This window comes from Bidens hawaiensis, unplaced genomic scaffold, assembly GCF_021521415.1.
Source record: "Bidens hawaiensis isolate Kalapana, Puna unplaced genomic scaffold, B.hawaiensis_p1.1 tig00011793_1, whole genome shotgun sequence".
NCBI lineage: Eukaryota > Viridiplantae > Streptophyta > Magnoliopsida > Asterales > Asteraceae > Bidens > Bidens hawaiensis.
Genome location: NW_027491937.1, coordinates 706630 through 727387, shown reverse-complemented (window position 1 = coordinate 727387; position 20758 = coordinate 706630). Strand labels below are relative to the sequence as shown.

At 34.3% G+C, this 20758-nt stretch overlaps 1 protein-coding gene across 1 annotated transcript; it reads left to right on the top strand.

Annotated features, from left to right (window-relative positions):
* The first annotated feature begins 161 nt into the window (after positions 1–161).
* LOC143539089 (uncharacterized) lies at positions 162–20701 on the top strand. Its single transcript, XM_077032505.1, has 5 exons — positions 162–552; positions 952–2913; positions 3005–3093; positions 19633–19805; positions 20566–20701. The coding sequence occupies exons 1-5, from the start codon at positions 354–356 to the stop codon at positions 20699–20701; spliced, it is 2559 nt and encodes an 852-aa protein (XP_076888620.1). The 5' UTR covers positions 162–353.
* The last annotated feature ends 57 nt before the right edge of the window (positions 20702–20758 follow it).

Genomic DNA, 20758 nt, shown 5'->3' with positions numbered 1-20758 from the left:
TTTAAACCCAATTACCCAATTCATAAAAGCCCATTTTTATGAAATATATATATATTTTTTGCACAAATCATAATCCAATAAGCCCAAAACTTTTAAACGATTCTCGGAACGGCTGTGTTATAACTGAGAACCATTTGCCCCATTTACTTACTTTCTTAATGATATAAAGTTTTCTGCAACTACGTTCAAAATATTGGATCACACCAGAAGCTGTATTTGAGATTGTTGGCGTTGGACGTGAAATTGCATCAGGTTTCAAGCTGCTAAGAGCTAATGAAAGTTTGACCCTTGAAGGCCCATGGATTGGAGTTGCTATATGTGCTGTTGTAGCTTTACACCACATTGATGCTGCTATGGAAACTAAATACATGGTAACAGCACATGTTCATGCTGGTGAAAAACATTGGCGGATTCCTGTCCCCATAAACTTCTTGGCAGCCGGATTGGAGAACCAATTGGTTTTCTATTGGACAAGAGCAGATGACCTTCAAAGGACTCTAGATTTAGGTCAAAAGAGCAGCTTTAAGTTTTCGTTTAGTGTGGAGCCACAAGGTCAGTAACAACTTTATTTCGTATTTAGCACATAAAAATTTGACTGAGGCTGAAAATGGTTTAAGTGGAAACTATGAAATTTAATGCAACTTTAGGAGACAACACATTACTTTTTTTTTCGTGAGATCAGGCACCAATTTAGATATTAGAAACACATACATGTGTAAAAGGATCCATGTAATGGTGTTCCCTGTAAATGTTTCAGGGTGTGTAATGGTAAGGTAATTGAACCAGTAGAGATTCACACACCTGCAGTAGTTTACTTCATTAAATGTGTTTCTTCTTGCGTCTCTTAACATGATCATGATGGCACACGATTACATTTACCAAATAGGGAGTACATGATATCTAACAAATAAGATGCATAATACTAAAAGAATGAATATATACTTATTGCAGACTGTAAATTGCAAGTTCCTAAATTTGGAGTCCGTTTTATCCATAAGGAAGACATTATGCAGCTGAAAAAGCTTGAAGATTCTACAACTGATGTGGTGAACCATCTGTTTGGAGCTACCTTCACTCCTATTATGCATTCTAGTGAAGATTTAATATGCCTCCGTTGCTGTCAATCTTCTATCAACCATAACCTCACCAGGAGCATCACAACATTCATCTGTGACTATGGAAAACGAAAGTACGCCTTGGTTGACATGCATAAAGTTGTTGAAAGCTTAATTGAAATCAACCAAGAAGTTTTAAGTGAATGCAAAGAAGAATGGAGTCATACAGAGTTGTTTCCTTTGTTTTATGACTACTATCGAATCATCCACGGAACTTCTGAACTTTACGACGACTTTTTAAGGTTGCTGAAACATGCATCTAACAGCTGGTTGAGTGTAAAGTTGGCATTGGAGCAAATTCTGGCAAAAAGTAGAACAGACACGGATTACAGTTACAGAGAGATGCTAGAACAGCTTAATGATCTTGAAGCTTCTGAAGGTATCAAATTTTCTGATAATTTCATCACAACATTTGCATATCTCTGTAAGCAAACACTTGCTTTTTCAAGACACTTTAATGAAAAGCTCGAAGACATTGAAAAGTTCAAGTCAGCGAACACATTGGCGAAAGTATCAAGTATAACAATTGCAGGTATCTTTTGTATTCTGACTACATATATGTGTAGTGACAAGCTATCGCAAGAGACGGAAGGTGCAGGCTCATATTCTATGTGGTTGCATTTGATCCATGGTCTTTTAAACAAGCAGGGTGAATGGTTTCATAACACGGGAAGTTATGGAAGGGAGTTGCAAATCTGGGAATTTTTAGATTGCGCAATCGTTGTACAAGAATTAAAGATGGAGATGGCTCGGTTTGCTTCTTTTAGTCATCAGAATGAGAAGGAGATGATTATTGTAATAAACAAGCTTGAGAAAATGATGGATAACATCTCAGTGACCATTGAAGATATGTGTAGGCATGCTCATCTGTATAGCCTTGATGTAAAGGAGGTGGGCATTACTTTGAATCAATTTATTGTAAATAGTAATTTACAGTTTTCTGTCAGTGGAGTTCGGTTCATGCTGCCCGGTGAGGAACAACAATGTGAAAGCCCTATGAGCAAGGCAATGAGCGTTATGTATCGAGCAACTTTATCTCTAATTCAATCTGGTTTACAGTGGTATATATGTGCATGTGAAGAAAAAGAAGCAGACGGTTCAAGCCTCCTCTCCTGTCATTCCAGCATCCATGACAACACCAGCAACATATTAAGAATACGCACTCACCACTATCCCATAGAAGATCATGTATTATACCTGAAAGATGTCCAAAAGGTAATTACATGTCTGCATGCAATCAACCAAGAAGGTTTCACAGTCTTGAGTGTATTCAAGGAAGAATGGAAGCATCATCCACAGGTATATCATTTAGTGAATGACTACCATAAAGTCTGCCTTCAAACATCTCAGCTTTACAATGATTTTGTGAGGTTGATGAAAGGCCAATGTGTCATCGGGTTGGGTGCAATCTTGAGATTGAAGGAAGTTGTGGTAAACTGTAGACAGGATGAAAAGATGATATTGGGTTTTGATGATGATGGAAGTTTCACGCTTTCTGGTGATTTTATGAAATCGTTGGCAGATATATGTAAGCAAACAGTTGCTTTTACAGGACAGTTCAATGAAGAGATCCTAGAGTTGAAGTCAGTGAAGGTATTGGCCAAAGTATCAAGCGGACTTATTGCATGCGTTTTCAGTCTGATGACTGCTTATATGGTTGATCTCGGACCCTTCCAATGGACGGAAGAGAAACCTTTGACTTCTTTGTGGTTACATTTATACCGATGCTTTTCATGGAAGGGTCCTCTAGTAGAGATCGGACAGACGGTTAAAAATGATATTTTGGGCATTGATTCCTGTCTATTTTTTATGAAGGACAAAATTAAGTCTTTCCCATGTGAGGTAAGAGTTTTATATTTATGATGAAGATGATATGATGCTTTTATTAGATATTGCTGCGGAGAAAATGCATGAGTTGTCAGTGACCATTGAAGAATTAAGTAGGCATGCTGATACATTAAATGATGATATAATGAAGGCAGGAATAAGTTTGGAATTATAGTGGTATGGACACCATCTCACCAATTGGTGTCCTGGTTAATAATTTGTATTTATTAATTTACAAAAAAAAAACTAAATACATAGGTGTGTATAAAAAATATTATGAATGTCACGGTATAAATTTTAACAAAAATGGATTTAAAAAATAATAATATATATTTGGTCTCGTAAACGACTTTAACACGTGTCTAAACCTGTAAATTTGGTTACAAGTATATTTACATTTTTCGAACTATCCAATGGTGAAGAATTTTGTATATTTTTTCAATTTTATGTTTATATATATTAGTTATAAATCAATGTTTTCAAATTAATTAGTTGGTAACGTTTATGCAATATTAATTTTAGTTATATTAAATTTTAATTTTCTCTTAGATATATGAATAGTATTATTTTATTTGAAAAGAAAAGGAATTGGTGAATTGAGAAGTATGCCCTTGATATTGTTGAAAAAAGTGGACTTGAGTGGGGTGTGATGTGGCATTAACGTGACAGTGGGAAGATTGGTGAACTGTGGTCCATAGTTCGATACCACATAGCCTAAGCCACAATTTGAAGTCGTCTGTTGAAAGCAAACACTAGATCATGTTAATTAGCAACAGCTGATTTCATGGACCAGTAACTTTTGATGCGTTGTATGCTGGTAAATATGTCATTTTTCATAATAAGTGTTTAATTAGTATTCTTCGAGTTTTAAAGTTTTAAATCTAGACCCGCTATCTAACCCAAATCTCTCACGGTTTTTTCAGGTTCGGGTGTTTTGGGTTGGGTTTCGATTAAAAGCGACAAATTTGGGTTGGGTTTCGGTTAAAAGCGACAACCCAAGAAACAATTACCGTTCAGTTTTTTTTATATGGTCTCTGTTATGAATCCACCGACGAATTGTGCAAGTTGTATGACACCTTTTTCACAATTGTCTAAATTATGGTCACATGAACACTCCAAGTAAAAATATAATAATTTGAGTTTGTCGACAATTTCACATTTACGTAGTATAAATAATACTACAATGTAAATGAAATATCATCCCCAGTACACATTCTCATCTTTTCCTTTTATCCTCTTGTTTCTTTGTTCAAATATTACTTCAATAATATTGTTGTAATTAAGGCTAATATCATAACACGTTATCAGCACGAGCCGCTTATATGCTAACCAAGAAAGGTAATAGACACAAAGGTATCTACATAAACATCATAAACACTTCTTTAATTATGTACATTAGATATATATCTATGAATATACATATACTAACTAATATACTAAGTAATAGCAATAATGTGTATAAACATTGTTATTAAAATTTGATAACTATTTTAACTTTTATTTATATATGCACACTAATATCTCATTTAGAAGTTAGATTTATTTACACTAACAATTCTATTCTTATTATTGTGCATACTAATTATATATTTTACAAAATAAACTGTATTTAATATCTTATTTATTATCTTACTTTAAAATAATTAATATTATATATTATATATATATATACACACACACATACAAACGGTAATGTTACCGTTATAAACGGTAATGTAACCGTTGTAAAAATGTTATAAATTTTCACTATAAATAACCAATCATTAAACCCCATTTCATTTACAACAAACATTCTTTTTATTAAATTTATCCAAGATAAAGTTCTCAAAATGATTCACCCGGTTTTGTTGTTGGTCACTATAATGCTTATACTACTTCTCATTCTAATTTTTAATCTCCCATCTGAAGATTTCGGCATTTTCTTTTTCTTTTATATGTTTATAGCTCTACCAATGTATTGTATCTCATTGTTGATTGATATATATGGATTCTAATATTTATCTTATTATTTGCTCTATTATGTTTAGCAACAAAATGTCAAATATAGCAAAACTCGAATTCCCTGCACTCAACATTTCTGGAGAAAATTATATGTCTTGGACAGCAAATGTCAAAAGACATTTAAAATCTATGGATGTGTTAGACACAATCCAAGAATACAATGATTGCTCTGACCAGGATAAAGCAAGAGCTGATGTTTTCATCCATAAACATATTGATGAATTATTACAGCATGAGTATTTTAATAATGATAACCCATATATGATATGGGAAGATTTGAAAAGCAGATTCGGTCATCTAAAGGAAGTTTTACTTCCTACTTCTAGAGATGAATGGAACAGTCTTAGGTTCCAAGATTTTAAGAGGGTAAATGATCACACCTCTGCTTTATACCGAATTTGTTCAAAGCTAGAATTTTGTGGGTATCCCGTAACAGAGGAAGAAAAGTTAGAGAAAACTTTCTCCACGTTTCATGCATCAAATATAAACTTGCAAACACATTATCGTTAGCAGAATTTTAGGAGATACTCTGATCTAAATGCATTACTCCTTGTAGCAGAGAAAAATAATGAGTTATTGATGAAAAATCATCAATCTCGTCCCACGGGTTCATTAGCAATACCAGAAGCACATGTTGCTCACAAAAGTTCTCATAAAAATTCTGATCATAAATGGGAACAAAGTCGAGGACGAGGCCGTGGACGTGGACGTGGACGTGGTCATTTTGTGTAAGGCCCCGTCACCGGTGGCCCTACTTTAGCGTTGGATTTACTCATAAACGCAGTTCTAAATATCAGAGTTAATTAAAACATTCGCGGAATTTAAAAACTTTCATAAAACATTTCATAACAAAACACGTCTTGTCTTAAAACATCATTTTGTCTTTCAAAATAAACGAAACATTAAACTTAAACGTCTTGAGTCTTTTGATGCCAGCCTCTTATTCAGTGCCACGTGTCTCCTCAAGCGAGCTGCCTCATCCTACTCACCTGCGTGCATACTAAAAGTCAGCTACGCTGAGTGAGTTCTAGTTAATCAAGCAACTTATCATACAACCACTTCATACAATATATACGTATCCGAAGACACATAGTCCACTGTCTAACATGCCACTGTTTAACCACTTAATTACCCCTATAGCTTAGCCTCTTAATTACCCCTACAGCTTAGCCACTTATGCCACTTTATGCCACGTGATGCCACCTTAATAACGAAGTCACGTATAGGCTTACCCTACCACGTACTATCGTCATGCCACTAACACTCTTACTAGACTCTGCCACTTCTATCACACTCTACCTCTACTTGTCTACAGCACTCTTTATACCAATACAATATTTACATAATAAGCAAGTCGCATCATAGAATACATACACACTAACAACCACTTGACAATCACTCTCCTTGACGATACGTGCAATATCCGAAGATCGTTCACGTACCGACAAGCATTACATAATAGCTACTTGTATAACATCTATACACTTACCACTTAAGGTATGTGTATTCACACTTTCGCATCTAACCTGCTTAACTTACCACTTGGCCTCTTATTTACACCTACCACCTTGCCACTTTGCCACTTTAATAACGTATAACGTTATGCCACTTTGCCACTTAATAACGTATTACGTTATGCCACTTTGCCACTTTAATAACGTAAAACGTTATGCCACTTTGCCACTTTAATAACGTAAAACATTATGCCACTTTGCCACTTTAATAACGTAAAAACGTTATGCCACTTTGCCACTTTAATAACGAAGGCACGTATAGGCTTACCCTACCACGTACTATCGTTATGCCACTAACATTCTTACTAGACTCTTGCCACTTCTAACACGTTCTACCTCTACTTGTCTACAACACGCTTCATATCATTTACATAATAAGCATGTCACATCAACAATCATACACACATAATAACGATGGCACGTACAGGCTTTCCCTATCACGCGCTCACGTTATGCCACTAACACCCTTTCTAGACTCTTGCCACTTTTAACACACTCTACCTCTACCTGCCTATATCACACTTCATATTAGTTCGGTATTTACGTAATAAACCAGTCACATCATAACATTCGTACACACTATCAACCACTTGGAATTTACTATCCTTGGCGATACGTGCAATATCCGAAGATCGTTCACGTACCGACAAGCATTATAAAATATATACCTCATATAACATCTATAGCATACACTTACCACTTAAGGTAAGTGTATTCACACTTCACATCGAGTATGCACACAGCCCCGAAAACATAACAAGGAAATGGGGCTAGAAACTCACCTGAACTCTGCTTCTTCCTCTGATAGTTGTAAATCCTTTCTTTAACTGAGCTCGGCTGACTGTATAAGTTACACGTATCAATACTCGCCTGATCTAATCTGGTGGCCTAGTATTAGCTTACTTTTACTTATTGTTTTAATCTATTCTCTAATCGAACTTGACTTTAGGCGAAGTTAAACCTTAGGCGAACTTGGCTTTAGGCGAAGTTGTCATCAGGCGAATTTGGCTTTAAGCGAAGTTGTCATCAGGCGAACTTGGCTTTAGGCGAAGTTGTCATCAGGCGAACTTGGCTTTAGGCGAAGTTGTCATCAGGCGAACTTAGCTTGCAGGCGAAGTTGTCATCAGGCGAACTTAGCTTGCAGGCGAAGTTCATCAGGCGAACTTAGCTTGCAGGCGAAGTTGTCGTCTGCAGCTACTGTTCGTTCTTAAATCCCTTAATCACCTTCGTTTCTTAACCAAATAACTCGATTTAGGTACCCACGGGATCGTCTGACCAGCGCCTACAAACCCCAACCATCAAATCGACCTAACATCGATGTTTAAAGGGTGCGATTTAGGCATATAGGTTACGGGTTCTTTTTATCAATCGATTAACCCATCAAATCATAACCATTTTCAGTAAGATTAGCTTTGTTGGATTCGTTTTTACCATACAAACTCAGATCTATCATTTCTCAAATCAAACCGAACCTATACGAACGATTTCTAACTATAAACGTACCTTGAACGAGTCGAACTACGAACACGGTTAAGCCTTGATGTTGTTTTGGTCCGTCACGACGTTCCAGCACCAACAAGCTCGGGTTTTCGCCTTCGGATCTTGGTTCGGGTCGTGTGTGTTTTGGGTGTGTGTATGGAATATGTGAGAATGAGGATTAAAGGGTGATTAATGGTATTTATATTTAGGGATCATGGGCTTAAGCCCATGGACTCTCCTTCCTTCTTTCATAACCCAAGTCCATAACCCATATCCATTACCCAGCACTAGCCCGACCCATACTAACTCCTACTCTATTTATTTATTTCCCGATAATCCGAGTAAACTTTCCCTCTATTATTAAGTAATAAAAATAATATCATTTTGGAAATTTCGGGATGTTACATTTTGACAAAAGACATTTTAATGATCGTAAGCATCCATTCAAATGGAACAATAACTCTTACGGTCGTGGTCGTGGCCGTGGTCGTGGTCGTAACCAGAGAGCCAATAATTATCATGTCCCACACAATACCAATTCCAACCACCAAAATAAATGGAATGAAGCTGGTAGGTCCGAAAACAATGGCACTTCATGTTTTAGATGTGGAAGTACAAACCACTGGGCAAAGGCTTGTCGCACAGCTCCACATCTGTGTGAACTGTACCAAGCCTCTCTAAAAGGAAAAGAGAAAGAAGTGAACCATGTTGATAACTTTAATAATATCAATGCTGAGCTGAGCGTTGAAGACTTTGGGGTAGAACTTTGAAACAAAGTTGCTTGACTACTATAATTAAATGCAGTTATTAAGTGTGTTCTTATTATCTTTAATTATGTAGTTTCTCTTTCATGTACTACTTGTGTTTCAATTAAATAAAGTTCTTATTAAAATAATATCATATGTCTTCGTTATACACTTATTTTTTTTCTTAATATTTTTCAAGATTTAAAATGAAAATCACCGGAGCACAAAATCAAACAAATGAAGAAGATATATGTATAGCGGATAGTGGAGCCACGCATACTATACTTAGATCTAAAAAATATTTTTATAAACTGAAACCAACAAAAGGGATCATCAATACAATATCAGGTCCTACAAACTTGATAGGAGTGGGAAAGGCTAATTTAGCATTACCAAATGGTACAAAGCTCAAAATAGAAAATGCTTTATTTTCCCCAAAATCAACAAGAAATTTGTTGAGTTTCAGAAACATATATCATAATGGATATGATACTCAGTCAAGGACTGTTAGTAATGAAAAATATTTGCATATCATAAGCAAAGATCAAATATTGGAAAAATTGCCAATGCTCCATTCTGGTTTGCATTATACATATATAAATGTGCCTCAAGCACATATGGCAGTCAAAGAAAATTGTTGCGATTCTGGTATCATAAACTTATGGCATGACAGATTAGGCCATCCAGGATCCACAATGATGAAAAGGATCATTGAAAATACACATGGGCATCCACTGAAAGGTCAAAAGATCCACAAAATAGATAAAATTCCTCAATGTACATCTTGTTCTCTTGGAAAATTAATTACAAGGCCTTCGCCATTAAAAGTCGATAAAGAAACACCAATGTTTCTTGAAAGAATTCAAGGTGACATATGTGGACCAATTCATCCACCATGTGGACCATTTAGATACTTCATGGTCTTAATAGACGCATCCAGCAGATGGTCTAATATCTCTTTATTATCGACTCGTAATGTTGCTTTTGCAAAATTTCTTGCTCAAATTATCAAATTACGTGCACATTTTCCGGATTATACCATTAAAAGAGTAAGGCTTGATAATGCGGGAGAATTTACATCACATGCTTTTGATGATTATTGCATGTCTGTGGGGATTGTTGTAGAACACCCTGTTGCTCATGTACACACACAAAATGGCTTAGCCGAGTCGTTGATCAAACGCCTACAGCTAATAGCTAGACCATTAATAATGAGGACAAAACTCCTTGTTTCTATTTGGGGTCATGCAATTATGCATGCTGGATCATTAATCCGCGTGAGACCAAGTGCAAATCATAAATACTCTCCCACACAACTTGTTTCTTGAAATGAGCCAAATATCTCTCATCTTAGAATTTTTGGTTGTGCTGTGTATGTTCCTATTGCACCACCACAACGCACAAAAATGGGTCCCCAAAGAAGGTTGGGAATATATGTTGGATATGAAACATCTTCCATCATAAGATACCTTGAACCTTTAACAGGTGATGTATTTACAACACGTTTTGCTGATTGTCATTTTAACGAGACAATGTTCCCGACATTAGGGGGAGAAATGAAAAAGCAAGAAAGAGATATATCATGGTGTGTGCCATCATTGTTACACCTAGACCCAAGATCAAAACAAAGTGAGACAGAGGTTCAAAAAATAATACATCTACAAGAAATTGCAAATCAGTTACCTGATGCATTTACTAATATAAACAGGGGCACTAAATCTCATATACCAGCTGCTAATGCTCCAGCTCGAGTTGAGATTCCAAGCAAGCAAAACCATAATAATGCACCTCATGAATCTCAAAAACGTTTAAAACGTGGAAGGCCAATCGGTTCAAAGGATAAAAATCCTCGAAAAAGAAAGGGTTCTGAGAACGATACTGACCCTAAGGAAGGAATGATTGACAAAACCTTCCCTCAGGAAAGAATAAATGATATAACATTCCCTCAGGAAAGAATAAATGATATAACATTTCCTCAGGAAGAAATAAATGATTCCAATAAAGAATTGTCAATAAACTATGGTAAATCACATATAATGTGGGATCGGGATGAAATGGAAAATATTGATGATATATTTTCTTATTCTGTGGCAAGCGATATCATGGAAGAAAATGATGACCCTGAACCAAAATCTGTAGATGATTGTAAAAATCGACAAGATTGGAACAAATGGAAAGATGCTATGCAAGCTGAATTAAACTCACTAAACAATCGAAAGGTTTTTGGACCTATTGTCATTACACCAAAGTCAATAAAACCTGTAGGATATAAATGGGTTTTTGTGAGAAAACGAAATGAGAAAAATGAAGTTAGAAGATATAAAGTAAGACTTGTAGCTCAAGGTTTTTCTCAGAGGCCAGGAATTGACTATGAAGAAACGTATTCTCCTGTCATGGATGCTATTACGTTTAGATATTTAATCAACTTAGCAGTCTCTAAAAATTTAGAGATGCGCCTTATGGATGTTGTCACAGCTTACTTGTATGGATCACTAGATAGTGACATCTATATGAAAATTCCTGAAGGATTTAAACTCCCCGATGCAATAAGCTCAAAGCCTAAGGAAATGTATTCCATCAAATTACAAAGATCCTTGTATGGACTGAAACAATCTGGAAGGATGTGATACAGTCGTTTGAGTGATTATTTGATAAGCAAAGGATACACAAATAATCTTATTTGTCCATGTGTCTTCATCAAGAAGACAACATCAGGATATGTGATCATAGCTGTGTATGTTGACGATCTAAATTTAATTGGGACACAAAAAGAAATTAATGAAGCAATTGCTCTTTTAAAGAAAGAATTCGAAATGAAAGATCTTGGAAAAACCAAATATTGTCTTGGTTTACAAATTGAGCATATGCATAATGGGATACTTGTGCATCAGTCAACTTATACTGAGAAACTCTTAAAACGTTTCAATATGGACAAAGCAAATCCTCTAAGCACACCGATGGTTGTTAGATCACTCAATGTTGACAATGATCCATTTCGTCATTGCGAAGATAATGAAGAGATTCTTGGTCCCGAAGTACCATACCTCAGTGCAATTGGAGCACTTATGTATCTTACTAACTGTACAAGACCTGACATTTCTTTTGCAGTTAATTTATTGGCAAGATTCAGTTCATCCCCTACTAAAAGACATTGAAATGGCATTAAACATATTTTTTGTATTTAAAAGGAACTGTTGATTTAGGTTTATTTTATCCTAACGATTCAAAAGAAGGGTTAGTTGGTTATGCAGATGCAGGTTATTTATCTGATCCCCATAAAGCAAAATCTCAAACTGGATATGAATTTAAGAATGGAGGAACTGCGATTTCATGGCGTTCTCAGAAACAAACACTCATTGCAACATCTTCAAATCATGCTGAAGTCATTGCATTGCATGAAGCTTCAAGAGAATGTGTATGGTTAAGATCTATGTCACGACACATATTGATTTCTTGTGGACTAGAGAAAGATCGAATTCCAACTCCTATCTATGAAGATAATGCAGCTTGTGTCTCGCAAATGAAGGAAGGATATATCAAAAGTGACAGAACAAAGCATATACCACCAAGATACTTTGAGTATACTCGAGACCTTATTAAAGACAATCAGGTTGAAATGAGATATGTCCAGTCCAGCAACAACTCAGCTGATCTTTTCACAAAAGCACTTCCCACAGCAACATTCAGGAAACATGTTCATGATATTGGCATGCGCCATGTACGAACAATGTAACGACCTGCAATTTGAGGGGGAGCTATATACTGCACTCTTTTTCCCTTAGCTAAAGTTTTTTTTCCCATTGGGTTTTCCTTTAGCAAGGTTTTTAATGAGGTAGTACTTCAAGACCCCGAAGTTTTGAAAATGTATCATCCAAGGGGGAGTGTTATGAATCCACCGACGAATTGTGCAAGTTGTATGACACATTTTTCACAATTGTCTAAATTATGGTCACATGAACACTTCAAGTAAAAATATAATAATTTGAGTTTGTCGGCAATTTCACATTTACGTAGTATAAATAATACTACAATGTAAATGAAATATCATCCCCAGTACACATTCTCATCTTTTCCTTTTATCCTCTTGTTTCTTTGTTCAAATATTACTTCAATAATATTGTTGTAATTAAGGCTAATATCATAACAGTCTCCCTTTTTTTTCTTTTCTTTTTTTTTTTCTACTGTTTAATATTTACATGGGTTCTTCTTCTGCCAAAAACATAAACTAGAGTTGAAACAATGTGTTTTAGCCACCAAAACTAGAGGGAGGGTACAACACAAAATGGGTTGATTATAGGGGAAAAAGAAGAAAAAACTCGATGCTATAATTAAAAAAGTAACACGTAAACCACCCAGTCAAAAGCAATTTTAACGAGCAATTAGCAGAAACGACGTCGTCTTCGGTTTAATCTCCAAAATAATCAGGAGACCCCATCGGTTTCAATGCTCCTTGTTGGAAATTTTAGTATAATAATTATTGTAATATATTTATGGGTTGAGTTATAATAAGAAGATTAGTTTGTTGGAAACAGGATCAAATACATTTTATTCTTAACATGAAAACGGTGAGAACCAATTTGTTGTTATGATTAGGTTTATATTTATAAGTGTTTGCTGCTATTTTTTGTTCGTATTTGCTAATTTTCGATTATGAGACGTTATAAGTATTTACTTATTTATATTTTGTTGTTATTATTAGATGTTTTCTTTTGCTGTTATAAGTATTTGTTGGTATATGCTATTATTATTTTGTTCTTGATTTTGATTCTTTTGTTGTAATTTTAGGTTCTTTTCTTTGTTATTATAAGTCATTGTTTATGTAGATTGATATTGTTTCTTACGTTCACATTTTTAAAATAAATTGCCATTATTTCCTACGTACTCATGTTAAGATCAAAATGTACATGAACCTTCCCTTATAATTATGGGTTGAGTTATAATAAGAAGATTAGTTTTCCTATGAAGGATAAGAAATAATCTTGTCCATTCATTTTAAAATTGAATGGTTGAGATTAGATTAAAGAGATCATCAAGTGTAAATCAAGGGTAAAGGCATTATAGGGATAACACATTTGTTAGATTTTCTCTCTCCACATGCAAGACACATGTCAAATACCCCTATCATTTTAAAACGCTCATAACTTTTTTATACGACATTTTTTTTTCAAAACAATTTCACCATAATAACGAGTGTTTTTTTATCTTTTATATGAGTACCTATTGCTATATAAAAATAAAAAAAAAATTCGTGGGTTTTTTACAAAGTGTGTTTTATCAAAATTGTGTTTTATAAAATTGTGTTATACAAGTGTGTTTTATTTTTTCATAGTGTTTTTTGCATTGTGTTTTTTACATTGTGTAATTTACTTGTGTTTTTCATTGTGTTTTTGTCATTGTATTTTTATTTTCATAGTATTTATTCCATTATGTTTTTTTACATTGTGTCTTTTTTATTGTGTTTTTATTTTCATAGTGTTAATTCCATTGTGTTTTTCACATTGTGTCTTTTTCACTGTGTTTTTCATAGTGTTTTATTTTCCGACGAAATTTCTGAAGACTTTTCTGGCAAGATGGTGGCGGTGGGCGGTGGTGGTTGTAGGAGACAAGTTAAAATTTAAGTGGGTTTTAATTAAGTGGGTTTTTGAAATTAAATTAAGTGGGTTTTCAATATTAAGGTATTAGACAAAAATACCCTCCTTCCTAGCCTTCTTAGGATAATCAAACTTCTTATTTGATCTTTTCTCATATAATTATTATTACTAAATGTAACTATTTTCGAATGAGAAATCGATAAGTTGGAAGAGTTAATTGAATTATTCAAGTCTCATAAGTGTTCGCATTCAAATTCAACTTAACTCTTATAGTTAATGGTGTGTTAACTCAAGGCTTTTGGTTGGGACATGAGTTATGATTATATACTACCGTAGGTTTTGGAACTTTTTTTTGTTAGAAAAATTGTTCATGCAATCTCACACACAATCAAAAGTATTTCCTGACTTTTCGACCTTATGTGTTGCTAGGCTAATCCCGGCAGTACAATCTGCCTAGGCTGTTGTACATTGGGAAACATACGGGTTCACCTGGGTGGCCCGAAAATATGTTTTTGTGGAAACACGTTTTACACGTGCCTCAGTCACCTTGTTTCTCACTTTGTTATTTCTTTCTAATATGTTTGTATTTGGTTTCTATATTGTAATTTTCATTTCTTGTTCTTGTATTGTAAATATGGATTATTATTAATAAAATTTCCAGTTCTAGTTTATTTTATGAACGTTTTTCCTACAAGCTTAAAACAGATTTTCGAACAACCATTCATTGTTTAAAAAAATAAAAAATAAAATTGGAATTATATATTTATTTTTTCTTTCGGTCTCTATTTGTTGCCGTTAAAGTTTGCTTTGGTTTTCCACCTTTGGCTTTTAGTAAGCCTATTGTATTATTTCTACATTTTCCTAACATTAGTGGTTGGTTAGTATCATTATTATTTGTATTTCTCTTTTGGTTCCTAGTATGCATTGACATACCTTATCAAGGGCGAGGAGGGGTCGTGGCCTCCGCTAAAATTCGCTGAACAAGGTTAAACTTTAAGCAAATATAGACTTTCCCCTTGACCCATTCAGATAATTATAATCCGATAGTGAGGGGGAAGACGAGAGGTGGAGAAAGGGGTGTCTGCAAGTTTTTTATGGAGGTTTTCCAGCAATGTAGATAAATTTCGGTGAACATTGGGATTGCAAAGTTAAAGTTATGCGCCACGTGGCGCCCAGTCACTTTTACACCTTTTGTTTTTTTTTTTAATTTTTTAATAAGAATAATCAAATAACAATAATATTTTATTAAATAAATATTATATTAAAATAAAAAAAACTACTCGTCGTCGTTGTCGTCCTCATCGTCTTCGCCCTCTTCGTCATCGTCGTCTTCGTCCTCGTCACCGTCGCCCTCTTCGTCTTCATCGTCTTCGTCATCGTCGTCGTCGTCTTCATCATCGTTTTCATCATCGTCTTCATTGTTGCCCTCGTTTGATCATCGTTTTCACCAGGCAAAGGCCGATACATCCAAAGATGTTGGACCAAATCCTCCATTAGTGCGTTATGTATCTCTCTTGACCGCACGAAATCCGAGTTTTCGAGTCTTTGCTCCATACTTGCCGGAGTCCGTGGTGGATCGGGGTCCGGTATGAAAGTTTGACATATTGCTCTTCCCTCGTCCTCGATGATCATGTTATGCATTATGATACACGCATATATAGCACATTTCATTCTTTCTAAAGAACATAGACGACAAGGATTTTTAACAAAATGCTATCGTTGTTGAAGAACACCAAAACACCTCTGATATCCTTTCTCGCAGACTCTTGCACTTTCTTAAAATACTGTCTTTTTTCATCCATCGGGTCTCTGAATGTTTTAACGATTATCGCATACTCTGGATATATTCCATCACCCAGATAGTACCCATGATGGTAGAAGTTATCGTTAGCCCAAAACGAAGCGACGGGAACGGCCCCAGATATGTAACTCTCCATCACAGGAGACTACTCTAAGACGGTTATGTCATTGTTGGAACCGGGAACACCAAAGAATGCCGACCAAATCCAAAGGTCGTATGAAGCAATCGCTTGAAGCCTGACCGTTGGTCCCTTTTGGTCACCTCGTGTGAATTGACCTCGCCATGTAGTTGGACAATTAGCCCATTCCCAATGCATGCAATCTACACTCCCTATCATGCCGGGGAAACCATGCACCCTTGTATGTGCCTCGTAAAGACGTTGTAGATCGTTACAGTTGGGCTCTCTCAGATAATGTGGTCAATATAGTTTCAATATTCCTATATTTTACACAACTTTTATAAAATAAATGATTAAAGTAAACAAGTGATAAAATTATTTAAAAAAAAAAAACAAAACGTATCGGTAACAAAAAATACTCCAACGTGTCCCGAGTTGTTTTATCGGCCATCTTTAAATACTCGTCGTTGATGTCGGCCGTGTTTCTGTAGGCGAGCACGCGTACGGATGACGTAACCTTCTGAATAGCAGTAAATCCTAGTGTCCCTCGACCATCCGACTTTTTCTTAAAGTAATCAAGCTCACACTCCAAATCATTGGTGATGCGCATAATAAATTTTTAGACATCCGAAAACGACACCTAAAGGTCTTCGGGTTCTTGTATCTCGGCGAGTCGCAGAAGTAATCCGCATCAACTGGTTGTTGGCTTCGGTACGATCTCGTTCGATATATTCTCTTTTTAAAACGGGGGGTGGTGGAGAGCTAATCGCACTCGTAACGGAACTCATATAAGTTGTCGCGAGCATAATCGCACTCGTAACCGCCTGTTCCTCCGCGTCGTCGTCGGCTTGTTGGTCGGGCCCGAAAAACCGTTTATATATAGATAGAGGATCCATTTATATAGTGAATTTTGTGTGAGGAAATATAGAGTTGAAAGAGATTTTTTTTAAGTTTGATGAGTTTTGATTAGGGATGAGATGTTTTAATATATAGGAATTATTATTATTATTATTATTATTTTTAAATCCCACGGCTCCTCCAACGGCTCCTCAAACAATTACTTTTTTTTATTTTTGTACCAATTACAACGTTTTGTGTATAACGTTTAAAAAAAAGTCCCAAAACGCGGGGAGGGGGGGGGGGCGGTGTACCCCCGACGTTATACTCCACAACGCCAACTACAACGTTGGACTACGGATGGTCTAACAATATTCAGTGTAAATATTATATTAAGTCCCTTAATTTAAGAGAAGTTATAAAATTGACCTTTTAGTTTGATTTTAACTTTAAACAATCTTAAATTAGATCACTGTGTTTTTTTTTTAGTTTTCGGTTTTAATTTTTTTAATATTTTTGTAACCCCCTGCTAAGAATGTCAAGTTCTGCCCTTGCTAGTATGTTGCTTCGACTATCCCCATCAACAATCTCAAAATCTCAATATCACATTATAAAATTAATTTCTCTCTCTTCAATCTACAAAATTTAACCCACTCCAATCTTTTACTCCCATTAACAACCCAATCTCATGCTAAGAATGTCAAGTTCTGCCCTTGCTAGTATGTTGCTTCGACTATCCCCATCAACAATCTCACAATCTCAATATCACATTATAAAATTAATTTCTCTCTCTTCAATCTACAAAATTTAACCCACTCCAATCTTTTACTCCCATTAACAACCCAATCTCATCCTTTTTTTTATTAAATAAATTCAATTTATAATTAGTTTTGATTAACTATATAAATATAATTAAGTAATTATATATTTTTTTAAATATAAAAAACTTTAGAAAACTAGTGGTTCAAATAAGATAATTCAATAATGGTTAAAACTAAAATTTTATATAAAAAATACGATTTTTTAAACAAACTCCATTTTAACGAAATTTATACCGGAATGCTCACAAAAAAAAACTAAGTAAGACTGTGTTTTTAGATTTTTTTAAAAGTCAAATATAATAAGTTATAAAACAAAAATCAAAATATATATATATAAATAAATGTTATGAATTAAAAAGGAAAAATTAAAATAAAAAGTAACCAATGGAAATGGAACATGTCTGAATGAGATAAACAAATTGGGTTTGCAATCTGGTTTGCCATTCTGATCGAGATTGCCCCCTTTACTCCTTTTTTCTTTTTTTTTATTCTCAAAATCTCAAGATTGCAATCTTGAGAATGCCAATGGTTGTATTCTTCTGTCATTTGGGTTCGGAAAAAAAAATCAAACCAAGATAAAGTCCTTTTAACGTATATTATCATTACTTGCCCCTTTATTTTATTGACTGGATTTATAAATATGGCTATGTAAGGATGTTTTTTTACCATACATTTTGTTTGGTGTAAATTTTGTAAGTTTATTCAATGGTTTCTTAGAATTACTTTTCACTATTATGACCGACATAGTTTTCTAGAATTGTTCTTTTACCATAATTTGTAATTCCACATGTCAAAATTTTATTGGTTCTTATAATTCTTAGGAAATTCTTAAAAATAAAAAAATATTTTTATTTTTATTTATATATTTGTGTATGTATGTGTTATACATTTTAAAGAATTGTAAACGTCAGATAATCTAACATTATTAATATAAGTTATCACATTGTTAAAGAATCCAACATTTAAAGACAAATAGAGAAATATGACAATCTAAAATATATTTCTAACTTATACCATGAAACAAAAAAGACATATTAATCAAAACTTCATCATCTACTGAAGTCATATGTTGTAAACTATGAAGCGTAAACATGTAGATGTTGTAACATAAGTTGTGTGTTGTAAAAATAATATTTATTGAAATTATAAAACATATAGGTACGCAACATAAAATAAAGAATGCTAAAAATATGAATATAACAAGGAGATACAACAATTATAATTTTTATTAATACGTTTAATAACGCAACAATAAAATCCATACCTCATGACTAAAACCACCATTTCAAACCAAACATCCAGTCCAGACGTTCATAAATAATTTCTCAAAATCCAAAAAATAAATAAATAATAATAATAACAAAGTCTCAAAATTTTAAAAAATAACAATGAAGATAATTAATTGCCTTTATTACTCAATAAATGGTGATTATAACAATTTATTTTGAAACATTCTCCAACTTAGGAATTAATGTTTAAAATTAAATTATTTATTAGGTGGATAATTTATTTATGAAAATCATATACTTGGCATCCTATGCGGATAACCTAGTTAAAGAGCATGTAAAAAGATGTGAAAATATGTTTTGCTTTAATTGTATAAGTAGATTATATAATTGTGTGATCGTACAAACGGTTCGCAGTTTTTGAACATCATAAAAATATGGAACATATGGACAAATAAAGAATAGAAGCAACATCTTTTTTTATTTCCAGACTATGCATATATAAAAGTTCTGACTGTGTAATATATATTTATATGCATTTATTTATGTTTTACAGAGTCTCAAGAAGCTAAGGATTCTTGACATGAGTGGTTCATGGTCATTAACCAAGACTGACAATTTCTCTGGACTTGAGAATCTTGAGGAACTTTACTTTAAATATTGCAAAAACTTAAAAGACTTACACGGCTCTATTGGTGACCTTGAAAAACTGGCTATCTTGGATTTAAGGTCATCCATATCGTTAAAGAGGATCCCTTGGGAAATGATAGGCCACCAAACATCTCTAAAGAAACTTTTTATTGGTAATGATAGTGCTCCCAGCATGGAGTTTGTACATGATGAGGCTAACAGCATTTGTTGTACTCTTTAAAAGATTACCCCATAACAGAACTAAGGGCATGTTTGGGATTGAGTTTAAAAAATGTTTATTGGCTTATTGACTTTTTCAAAAAGCTATTTTAAAAAGCTTGGATTTGAGGCTTTTTGAAAATTGTTTTTTAACACTTTTAAAAAGCTAAAATGAAAAGGATTTTTATGATTGCCAAACACATTTTTGCTTATTGGCTTTTTGAAAACATCAAAAAGCCAATAAACATTTTTCAAACTCAATCTCAAACAAGATTTTTTGGATGCAACATATTAGGTGAAGTTGTAAGCCTGGCATGGTTGAAACACTTGTACTTGCGCAATACCATTGCCATCCTGATAGCCTTCTGCAACTCCATGATCTGAAGACAATAGAGTTATACAATTGTAATTACTGTAGGAACCGTTCGGTATAAAATAAATAAAACACTTTTAATACGATTACAATACAAAGAAAGAACAAAAAACACCTATCTAGAAAGCATTAAATTACAGTACAATTACAACTGAAATAAATCAAAGTACAAAGAATTGGGTAGAAGTAGAAGTTGGTGACCGAGGATCGTGTTGAACACGGGGCCCTTAAAACAAATTCCGAGTCTCTTCTCGTTTTGTTTTCCAGGGTACAACGGCCGGATCAGTATGTACTGCCAGAGTTGACTATGCACCCGAATTGGATCGGTTCGTACCTTCTTGGTTGTGTTGGAGAAGATGAAGAAATGTTAGAGAATTTGCAAGCTCTTCAAGTTGCAAATTAGTGTATCAAACCCCAAGCCTTGCCTTGGTATTTATAGTGGAGCTAGGATCAAAGACTC